General features: G+C 35.7%; 2 protein-coding genes across 3 annotated transcripts in view; both read left to right on the forward strand.

The window, feature by feature from the left end:
• rbm20 (RNA binding motif protein 20) overlaps positions 1–2,749 on the forward strand; it is a 55,140-nt gene extending 52,391 nt beyond the window's left edge. For both annotated transcript variants that reach the window (XM_068322719.1, XM_068322720.1), the window contains exon 14: positions 1,963–2,749. In XM_068322719.1, coding sequence (XP_068178820.1) covers positions 1,963–2,031 — 69 coding nt within the window. In that variant the 3' untranslated portion in view covers positions 2,032–2,749. The remainder of the gene's footprint in view (positions 1–1,962) is intronic.
• A 2,713-nt stretch (positions 2,750–5,462) lies between these two features.
• Positions 5,463–6,154, forward strand: LOC137600617 (programmed cell death protein 4). The gene is given in 4 exon segments (XM_068322344.1): positions 5,463–5,591; positions 5,736–5,849; positions 5,952–6,089; positions 6,092–6,154. Coding segments are annotated over 4 exon segments (444 nt in total).
• Positions 6,155–12,280: the final 6,126 nt, after the last annotated feature.

A 12,280-nucleotide genomic window follows, 5' to 3' on the forward strand; every position in this document is an offset into this window, starting at 1 on the left:
GTGTCTGTGTGCTGGTGGTTAAACTTTGTAGATGTAATGTGAATTTGTGTGTATGTGTGTGTGTGTGTGTGTGTGTGTGTGTGTGTGTGTGTGTGTGTGTGTGTGTGTGTGTGTGTGTGTGTGTGTGTGTGTGTGTGTGTGTGTGTGTGTGTGTGTGTGTTTTAACTACAGATTTCTTAATATTATTCTTACTACATTGTGAAATATTTGAAATACAGTATTTGGACTATCCCTTATTTAATTTAACTTTTTCATCAAACTTTGAATTCAACACTCTATTTTTGTGGATAACTCCAAAGCACTCTTGTTTGTCACGGCATGTTCATATCAAAATTCATGATGATTTTCAAGATTTTCTTTTATTTATATATCACTGGTTGTTCGGATCAGCAATCTCAGGTAAATGTCTCCTATAGCAGATGAACACAATAACATTTGAGAAGTGAAATGAAGTTTATATGATTTACAGAAAGTGTCCAATAATTATTAAAACAAAAGTAGACAGGTGCATAAATCTGAACACCCAAACACAAGCATTACATCAATAATTAGTAGATCCTCCTTTGGCTTAAATTTGTCCTCACAAAACATCTCCAATTCAGTCAGGTTTGACGGTTTCTGAGCATAGACCCCTGCTTTAAATCACATCAAAGATTTTCAATAATATTCAGGTCTGGGGACAGATGGCCATTCCAGAACATTGAACTTGTTTCTTTGCATGAATGCCTTAATAGAATATGAGAAGTGTTTAGGGACATTGTATTGTTCAAGCATCCAGCCCTGGCTCAACTTCAACTTTGTGACTCATTGTTGAACATTGTTCGGAAGACTGCTGATACTGACAGGAATCATGTGACCTTCAACTTCAACAAAATTGCTAGTACCTGCAGTACCAGTACCTGCCACACAGCCCCACAAGTAATGGAACCACCACTAAATTTTACTGTGGGTAGCAAGCAGGAACAGGACAGGAACAGGAACAGGAACAGGAACAGGAACAGGACAGGAATCATGTCTTGGATTCCTGTGTTCGTCATCCGCCATGTGTATCCCTTGTTGTGTCCAAACAACTCAGTTTTAGTTTCATCAGTCCACAGCACTGTATTCCAAAATGAAGCTGGCTTGTCCAAATGTGCTTTAGCAGACCTCATTCAACTCTTGTTTGCGGCGTGTGTGCAGAAAAGGCTTCTTACGTATTACTCTCCCATACAGTATTCACTTGTACAAAGGAGCTGGTTGAACGATGCACAGTGACACCATCTGCAGCAAGATTATGTTGCAGGTCTCTGGTGCTGGTCTGTGGGTTGAGTTTGAGTGTTCTCACCATCTCACCATTTTTCTCCGCTTATCTGACATTTTTCTTGGCTTGCCACTCTTGGTCTTAATTACAACTGTGCCTGTGGTCTTCCATGTCCTCATTGTGTTCCTCACAGTGGAAACTGACAGCTGAAATCTCTGAGTTAGCTTTTTGTATCCTTCCCCTAAACTATGATGTTGAACCATCTTTGGTTTTAGGGTTATTTAAGAGTTGTTTTGAGGCTCCCCTGTTGCCACTCTTAAGACAAGATGCAAAGAGGAGATTAGTTTATAATTGGACACCTTAAATACCCTTTGTCATGATTGGATTCACTTCTGTATGTAGGTCAAGTGTCAATAAGAGTACCAAACAAATTTTGTGTTCCGGTAATTAGTGCTAAAAGTATTTAAATCAGTAAAAGAGAAAGAATGTCCAAATTTCAATAATTTTTGCACACTTTCTGTATCCTATAAACTTTATTTCACTTTTCAAATACCAGTGTTCATCTGCTATATATGTTTAATATTGCATATAGTTAATGGAAATTGCTGATTAAAACAACCAGTGATTTCTAAAAGAAAATCTGGAAAATTACCACGGGTGCCCACCGTAAATGTGATTTTTTTTTTTTTTTTTTAATTTTCTATTCTTTCTCTCATCCACAGAAATACCTGTCCCAACTTGCAGAGGAGAGTCTGTCAGATACACTTGCTGAATCCTTGGTCTCACAATGACATAAGATGACCTCTCAAATCTTGGACAAGGCTATGGAAAGTCTGACTAACAGTGATAGAGTATGTGTACTGGAATGGTTTTGTATTTGGTGTAATTTTTAAAATGAGATTTAACCTTAGATAACAATTGAACAGTAAGGGCTGTTGTTGATTAATTTATTGAGTTTAAATCAATAATTGTCCGAAGAACAATAATAAATTTTGTAGATGTAAAATGACTTGAAGTATGTACCAGATATTTTGTACAGTTCAATAACTGAAGCAGATTCTCAGGTTTATTCTATTTGTTGAAGAGATTTCAGTGTATAGCTCAATACACAATAGTTACACTTTTATTTATATTTTGGAGTTCAAAGGGTGAGGGTTTTCTTTGTCTCCAACAGTACATGTCTGTCAGGTGAAATGTACATAGTTTTAACTGATTATGTTGTTAAAAAACAAATTTTCTTGGAGTTTGTTGTTTGTATTAATTCACAAGAGAATTTCGGCCATATTTAAATGTTTTAAGAATTGACAACTTTAGACTGGACCATGTGTTTAATGTATGAATTACAGTACATACAATGGTAAATGTGACATTATATTTCAGGAGGATTACCATTATGTATGACAATGATAAGATAATATCTACTGTGAATAATTATCCTGTGACATCAATGTTTTCTTTGATAAAATTTCATATGATTTTTTGATGGAAAAACTTAAATAAACATTTTAGTTTCACAAATATTTTTGTTTTTAAATATGTAAATAGTGTCTCCAGTGTTTTGTGTATGCTTTGGGGAATACTAGTAATACAGTCATCAAAGACATCTGAAGACTGTTAATTTATGTATTGATAATGTGATTTTCACTTTAGAAAAATAATATTAAAAAACTCAAGGAGTGGATATTTATTTTTACTGTTTTAATACAACAACCAGATTTTTTTAAAAAGCATTTTTATTTTCATAGACAAAAAAAGTATTTGATTTGGGATAATGTAAAATCACTAAAAAAGGGATAGCGTTTGTTCTTTTTCTCTAAGCTCCGATGGTCTTCTACTTCAAAATACAAGTACCAAAGGTAATGGCATGGGGACCCTGCATGCCCTACACCTATATACTGTAAATGCTGGACATTCAATAATGAATACAGTACACTGAACATTCTACTCTACCAAACATTCTGTCCTAAGAAGAATGAATATTCAGATATTTCTTTCAATGTATTTAAAATCATTTTGCCAAGCTAAAGCAGCTCTGGCAGTCTGATTTTAGCATTTCTAGCCAGACCTTAAAAACAAAACAAAAAAAACATTCAAATTTTTTTTTTCATTGTCAGTTCTCCATTTAACGACACAGAAAAGAAGAAAATAGAATCTCAATGTTATCTTTTGTATTTTACCAAAAATCAAATAACGACTTATTGTTTTTCCCTACATCTTTTTGTAAAATAAATATTGAATTACTAAAAGAAAAACAGTACAATGTCCATTTCTTACACCAGTTTAGAATTGAAAAGAGCTTCCTCTAGTGTTGGCAAGGGAAAAACACACACATCAAAATGTTCAATCTGTAGGCTAAAATAAATGTGTATAAAATCACTTTTAATATTTAACACTAGTTCTCAAACAAATTAACATAATTTTATAACGTATAAATAATCTATTCAACGTTATTTTCTTGAATGACGCATCTGTTCATCATTATTTAGCAAGGAGGGAAGTACGCTGATAATTATCCAAATATTATCATAACCTCATCATTAATTATTCAGAATGTATTACAAAATTTTAACAGAACAGAATACACTGTAATACAAAATCACAAAAACATTGCGCCCCCACTAACGTACGAGTACAAAATCCCTTGTTGCAATTTTATTGGTCCTTTGTTTTTAAAAACCACGTAGTTCTAGCCAATCAAATAAAGAAAGCAAAGACTTTCCGTCGGTGTTGCTGGGTAGATAACACAAAAACAAATGAGTTTGTGGTGTGGAATTGAGTAGACGGCGCAGGGTAAATATACGCTGATTTATTGTGAATTCCAACGTTGCGGATTTGACGTAGCTAAGCCACGTAGGTGACACGATAGATAGATAGATAGATAGATAGATAGATAGATAGATAGATAGATAGATAGATAGATAGATAGATAGATAGATAGATAGATAGATAGATAGATAGATAGATAGATAGATAGATAGATAGATAGATAGATAGATAGATAGATAGATAGATAGATAGATAGATAGATAGATAGATAGATAGATAGATAGATAGATAGATAGATAGATAGATAGATAGATAGATAGATAGATAGATAGATAGATAGATAGATAGATAGATAGATAGATAGATAGATAGATAGATAGATAGATAGATAGATAGATAGATAGATAGATAGATAGATAGATAGATAGATAGATAGATAGATAGATAGATAGATAGATAGATAGATAGATAGATAGATAGATAGATAGATAGATAGATAGATAGATAGATAGATAGATAGATAGATAGATAGATAAATCTCAGATCCAGAGGATAGTTGTCAAACATACCATACCTGCTTGATATTGTGTAGGCCCCCATTTTGCTCCTAATACAGCTCTGACCTGTTGAAACGTGAACTTCATTAGGCCTCAGAAGGTTTGTTGAGGTTTCTGGTACCAATATATTAACAACAGATCCTTTATGTACGGTAATATGATATGTGGGGTGTCTACATGCACGGTAAAATCTACCATTTGATATTTCCTTTCTATACTGGAAAAAAGTGTAATTGCATATCTGCTACAGTAGGTGGCAGTGGCACTTTAACATCTACGTACATGTAGTGTGCCATTAACTACAGTAACTTGTAACTACTGTACTTGAGCGTGCACAGGGAATATTCAGAAATGCATTGTCCTTTGTGCACATACTGCAAGAAGTTGGATCTTTGACTGAACATGACATTAAAATGACAAGACAGAATTCACTTGGAAGTCTGTGTTGATGGACATTCATTAGATCACTGGGGCACGCTATCAAACACCTCAAAATCAGATGAACCACAGGTTATTACTTACACTTTTAATTTGCTCAGGTTTACTGAAGGGTATGTCCAGAACATTGAACAATTTCTAGAATCTTCATTTCAGTAAATGTACATGGATGAAGAACTGTCCTGATGTCAGTCACCATTCTCTGTACCCATCACCACCTCCTATTCTTTTTTTTAAAAAACCAGGGTTTGAAATTGTTTTTTCAAGAATTGTACTTCTTGATGCCACAAGATCCTAATATTTTCCGAAACCAATTTTTTTTCACCTGTAAACTATCTTACAAAACTGAACATGTTTAAGGTAACCAACATACTGTATGTGCACCACTAAATACTTTGAATGACACCAGTCAAGGCCTAGATTTTTTCCCACCCATTTTACATTTAATAATGCTATCAGCTATGTCTTACATGGTCACTGATATAATATCTACAGGTGGTGCTGGAGGAAAAGGTGTTTGGGGTCGATATGGTGAAGTTTATGAACCAGAAGAGGTAGATGAAAAGGATCCCGACTACGATGAAGCGCAGGTACTGACTGTGTTGCTGATACATAAGTCCTCACTATACATGTTATATTTAGAGTAGCAATTTACTTGTGTTATTGTAGTTAAGTGCAAAGCTGCAATCAACTGTTCTTATACCTTGTAATAGATAAATGTGATGGTTTGACAGAAAAACTGTGTCTATGAGACTGTGGTCCTCCCACTGGATGAGAAAAAATTTGAAAATACTGTCACCCCCATAGTTCAAGAATACTTTGAACATGCAGACACAAATGAAGTAGTGGTAAGCATGAAAGAAACATTTCAGTAAATTTCTTATATCAAAATAGCAAGGCTTGGTAGTTATAAACTCAGCTAAATTAACATCTCTCCTGTCCATGAACAGCTCTCAGAACTGAACTTGGGTTTCATGCTGAGTGAGGTGCCTTCGCTGGCTGTTTCACTGGCCCTGGAGGCCAAAGCTAGCCATCGAGAGCTCACTTCCAGGCTGTTGGCTGATCTGTGTGAGCGCGTATTGTTCCATATACAGTAGACATGGAAAAGTCCTTCGATAAATTGGAGCCCCACCCCAATTCGAGAGCACGGTAGAGCTGCTGTATGTACACACATGGACAGTATATACACACATGGACAAAATTGTTGGTATGCCTCGCTTAAAAAGAGAAAAACTTACTACAATAGTCTCTGAAATAACTTGAAATTGAAGAAATTAACAATTAATAAAAATTTGCCAAGTACCCCCAGAACATAACCAAGCGTCATTCTTGTTTCACAGTAGAGACTGTTCTTTTCTTAATATGCTTCATTTTTGCGTATATGAACATAAGGTGAAGTGCCTTGACAAAAAGCTCCAGTTGTGTCTCATCCGTCCAAAGTACATTCTCCCAGTTTTGTAGCTTGTCAGTATGCATTGTGACAAACTCCAACCTTGTTTTTTTAAGATTCCATTTCAATAGCAGTGTCCTCCGTAGTCATCTCCCATGAAGTCCACTTTGGCTCATGTAACGATGTACAGTGAGTTCCAAAACTGACGTGCCTTGATCTTGGGGTTAACTTTTAATTTCAGATTGGCTACAGTCCTATGGACCTTAAACGTCTGAATATGTGGAACTGTAGTCACAGGAGCATCAAGCTGCTTGGAGATGGTCTTGAAAACTTTACCTTTAACATGCTTGGTCTTTAATTTTCTTTTTGTTCTTCTGAGACAACTCTCCTCTTTCCTTCCTGTGGTCATGTTCATTGTGGTAAACACCATGTCACTAAACAGCACAATGACTATTTGCCCCTCCTTAAATGGGCAGACATAATGAATACAGGTTTAAAGATGCTTTTGACCATAATTAGAGGACATGTCCAGATGATCACATTATTTTTATCATTTCTAGGCGTGCCATCATTTATCTCAAAGTTTGTTTCATTAGTTTGTTTTATTTATTCTGTTTAACCACAAATAAAAAGCTGCGATTTTTATTGATTAATTTTCAGCAAAAAGATTATTACTTTTGTCATTTTCAAGTTGTTTCAGCGATCATTGTGGGTTTTTCTTTCATTAAGAAAGGGGTGCCAACAAGTTTGTCCACCTGTGTGTTGCCATGACAACATAATCTGTGTGGAAAAGTTATCCTCCTTTCTCTGTAGATTAATAGGGAAATCACAATACAAAATTACCTCAATAAGCATGTCTTTATCAGACATATTTTTAGAAGTATTGCCTGATTCAGCTAAATCACCAGAATGAAGAACAACATCTGAAAGTAAAAATGCTGATGGCTTTTCTCAAATGAACACAGTTGTTTATATACAAATGTTGAAGAAGAAACAGTACTACATTGATAGTATAGTATCATTTTACAGTTTTTCTCGATTGCTTACACACATTTTCTGGTACTTGAGACACAATGACCACAGCATGTAACTCATGCACCAGCCCCCTGAACCATTTCTGCTAAACTATAAACACAACTTCTGCTTTACACTCAAATTTCAATTGTAAAACACATTTTTTCAAAATACTACACACAATTCTCTGCATTATACACAATTTTCATGAAGAAAATCGCACACACTGTCATTCAAAATTCTAAACGTAATTGCCCTACTATGTGCACTGACTCACCACATCAGCAAACACTTGCCACACAGTTTTACAATTAGCAATCACAGCTTTGGAGGATGATTCCAAGCTATGGAAGATGCATGTGGAGATGTAACAGTCAATTATTTTCATGGATGGGTTCGCCATGCCAGGCGATATTTCCCCCGATGCTTGGCCAGGGAAAACATTGCCTGTGATGTGGATGAGGTGTTGCGGCCGAATCGTAACAGAAGACAGGATGCAGCATAGTTTCTTTTTCTTTTTTTCTTACTGTAACTGCATTTTTCTGTTTTGTATTTGCAACTTTTTGTTGGTTTGGATGTACACTGTGTACATTGTTTTTGTTGGGAAGAATAAAATATATTTGTTACATTGTTTTTGTCTGTACTGTCTGTAGCAAGTGTAACACTTAACAAAAAGTCCCCAGTCCTTATGATGAAAGGAGAAGAAGTGTTTTCCATTCATCAGTGTTTTACACTGAGCACATCAGTGTTCAAATGGTTCTTATAAATGTCTACTCATTTGATGGTTTGTGTTTGTCATTTGACAACAAAACACCATTTTGAGAAGAGATTATATTGTTTGAAAGTAAAGATTCATTTTGCAGAAGTGAGAGGTTTTGAGGTTGTGTGTGTGTTTTTGGATTTGTGTGTAGAGTATTTAATTTAATTTAATTTCATACACTGTTATAATCCCCGAAGGGAAATTAAGAATAAAGTATGCTTTCAGAAAATGTGTGTAAGCAATCGAGAAAAACTGTATTACTGTACTTGCTTACTTTTTTTTTTGAGAAGGATATTTGAATTGTATGACAGGTCTATGCCCAGTAATTCCTTGGAACTATGAATGACTTTTTAGAAAAACTGCAACTCCAAGAGAAAATGACTGGAGGTTGTCATTTTTTATTCACTGTGCTTTCAGATGACTCTGCTGTTGAAGCAATACATTTTATCTGGGGACAGCAACGAAGCTTAGAGATGCCTGAGGGCTTTGGGGGTCCTAAATTTCCACCATGAGTTTTGATTATGAGGTAAACACTTTCGCTTATTGTGAAGCAGAACATCCCAGCTTGGTTTTAGGTGAAAACTGTCAAAAAAATAAGTGTTTTTTGTTTGTATGGTTTTTTTTGTTTTTGTTTTTTTTACTTAAATCAAAGCTATAACTAGATATTGTCAAAGGTGGCAAATATATTGTAAGAAGATGTGAGTTATTTCTGCTTTCACTCAGGTGATAGTGATCGTGTTGGAGTCCAAAGGGGACAAAACCTTCTAAATGTTTCTACAGCTTCTAAAGTCACTCTCTGCTTCTTCTGTCATTACTATGGACCAGATGAGAAGGGTTAAGGTTCCACCAGATGTCCCATCTATGCAGCGCACATAAGGATTTCATCAGTCTTTTGCCATGTTATTTATGACTTATTTTCCCCTCATAGGGCTACCAACAAATTGTTATGGATATTTCTGAAATCGTCATTGATGTCCCTTGCGCATTCTTCATCCTGGAGAAGTTTGTTAACCAGAGCTTTACTTTGGGAATCATTGACATAATGTTGAGAGATCTTTGTCCCTGTCGGTATGAACACACTAGTGCTTTTTACATAGAGCACATTCATCAATGAAAAGATTGTTTCTTGATTTTATTTTGCAGTTACTAATTTATGAAACTGTTCTGTGTTTTATCAGGGCCGGAAGAGATAAGTGAGGGAAATGGTGGAGTTGTCAAAATTGAAAGCTAATCAGGAACCCAATTTGTGTCTGATTTCCTGGAAATAAGAGAATAAAGCCACTTTTTACTTGTATATTTTTCCAAATAAATGGGTCAAAAAATATTCTGTGTCTAAAGAATGTGTATTTCTGAAATTTAATAAAACACCGCTTTGATTGAATCGGAAGTACTGTGGATCTTTTTCCGAAGCATTTCAGATTAGGCATTCATAAGCCAACCCTGCCACACCTCATTCCATAATTTTTTTTACAAACTATGTTCTTGATTTCCCTGCCATGGTTTGTTTTCTGAAAAGCAATGTTGGTAGGGATGACTAGACTGTGTTAAGAGCTTTATAAAGGCATAAACATTAATTGAAATAGAGGAGCATGGTAAAAAATGTAAGACTGGCTACTAAACTAGAGATGTTGTTCTACAATTACCTGTTTTTTACCCTTTAAATTGTGCATTAATGCTTTATTGATGGTTTAAAAATTAGTTAACATCACAAAATGGCATTTATAATAGTGTTTATTTTCTATCTATATAATGTTTGCGTACAAAATACACCAGGTTTTGCACCTTGTTTAGTCAATCACTAACAAAATCATCTGTTTCTGTTATTATCACAATAACATTTAATACTTATTGTGTCATGTCAATGTGTGTGATATATGTTTTTTCTTCTGTTGCATAAAATGGCTGCTGGGTCGCAAGACAAATTTCAGCATGGATGACAAATAAAATTCATGTTCATACTGAGAACTTCCCACAATATAAGATTTATTTCTGTCTTGAAACTATGCAAAATCACAGAAATCAACTGCCTTTTTTGTTTGTTTGTTTGGCTCACTTTGAAATTACATGGAATAGATCTTACTAGGTAAGAAGAGCTTCATAAATACATAATCCATACTAAAGTTATGCAGTACATTTTCCTGTTCATCCTCTCAAACCAACCAGCATTCCTCCTGCAAATGCTTTGTCTGTCTACGGGAGCTGCTCTCTTGTGGCCGCTAGCTCCTGCTGTTTGACAGCCTCTTGAGCGTCCATCTGCATCTTCTCCAATTTCTCTAGGGTGATGGATTTGAGTGGGAGCAGCTTTGGCTTACACAGAATCATGGTAAAGACATCTTCCATTGAAAGCTGCCCTGTGGGTGAGGATGAAATAAATTAATCACTCAACTATAAAATTAATTGCCAGATCTCATTCATTATTCATGACTTAATTGTTAAGATGAAAGACTGCTGGGCTTTTGCTTTATGATGTGAAGAAGACTGAAAGAGGGTGAGTGACCACTGGCTGGGCTGTGCAAGCTTTTCATGTATCCGAGTTGTTTGTAAATGACACGTAAATGCTGTGGTACAAACCTTGTTTAGGAAGTACTTCTCTGAATATTGACTTAATTTCTGGCATGGTGACTCCTGGATGTTTGCTGAAAGATTAATTAGTTTTAGGTTATCGTGATTATAAAAACACATGTTACATGCAAGGGGAAAAGGATTAGCATTCACGTTGTTCGTGTAGATTCGGCAACACACACGTCTGTCAGAAATAGTAGCATCGGTAATACAAAACAGTACAAGTCATAACATCAAGTCACCCAAAAGGAAAATAATATCAGTAGTGTCTCATCCTATGTCACCGATTTAAATAGGGGGAATAAAACTCGAACCCCGTATTTCATAGCTATGCTAATCGTTAAAGCTAACTGTGTTTAGCCTGTAGCTATAACAAAGTAACAAAAACAATTCCATTTGCCAAGAAACGCTTCCCGTCAAATATGATTATTTTTGCTGACAAACATCTTCAAAATATGACATTTCCGTTTTTTGTGCGAATACATTAGGTTAAAATTTACAAAATTGAATCGTAGATAACCTCACCTTCAGCACCAGGAAAGGATTACAGCGGTTGTCAAGACAACATTTCCGTATTGATCACATGATCATCTCCTTTGCTACATCTCAGGCAGTGCTTTACTGATTCGCTGTGGCGACCCCTGGAGGGAAAAGCCGAAAGGAAAAGAAGAAGAGGCACAGTGCTTTACTGACATTTGCAGATGTTTTTTTTTCTTCGTCTACTTTCGGCTTTTCCCTTCAGGGGTCGCCACAGAGAATCAGTTTCCTCAATCTAACCCTGTCTTCTGCATCCTCTTCTCTCACACCAACTACCTTCATGTCCTCTTTCACTACATCCATAAACCTCCTCTTTGGTCTTCCTCTAGGCCTCCTGCATGGCAGTTCAAAACTCAGCTTCCTTCTACCAATATATTCACTATCTCTCCTCTGGACCTGTCCAAAACATCTCAGTCTGGCCTCTCTGACTTTATCTCCAAAACCTCTAACATGTGCTGTCCCTCTGATGTACTCATTCCTGATCCTATCCTTCCTGGTCACTCCCAGAGAGAACCTCAGCATCTTCATCTCTGCTACCTCCAGCTCTGTCTCCTGTCTTTTACTCAGTGACCAAACAACACCTCATGAGGGCACAAGCCAGTCTTATTGTGCCCAGATAAATAACAGAGGGTTGTGTCAGGAAGGGCATCCAACGTAAAACTTTTGCCAAATCAAACATGTGAATCAAATCTGCATATGTTTTTTTGTATTGTTTAAATCCACTAATTCAGAGCTAGGCATAACAATAATTATCAAGAAATGTGTTATTCATTTGAAGGTAAATGGGTTGAATAATTTCCCTGATGGAAACTCCTTAAGGGATAAATAAAGTTATACTCTACTCTACTCTCTATTGCAGCACGGAAAACAATTACCAGAAACTAGCTTAAGCCTAGTACACCGTCTATAGAGAATTGGTATGATATAATTTATGAAATTTATGCAATGGAAAGGATTATTTATACACTGAATCTTAAAAAGACTAAGTTTGTAGAATTATAGAGAGACTGGAAAAG

The sequence above is a fragment of the Antennarius striatus genome, chromosome 8 (genome assembly GCF_040054535.1).
Source record: "Antennarius striatus isolate MH-2024 chromosome 8, ASM4005453v1, whole genome shotgun sequence".
In the NCBI taxonomy this organism is placed as follows: Eukaryota; Metazoa; Chordata; class Actinopteri; order Lophiiformes; family Antennariidae; genus Antennarius; species Antennarius striatus.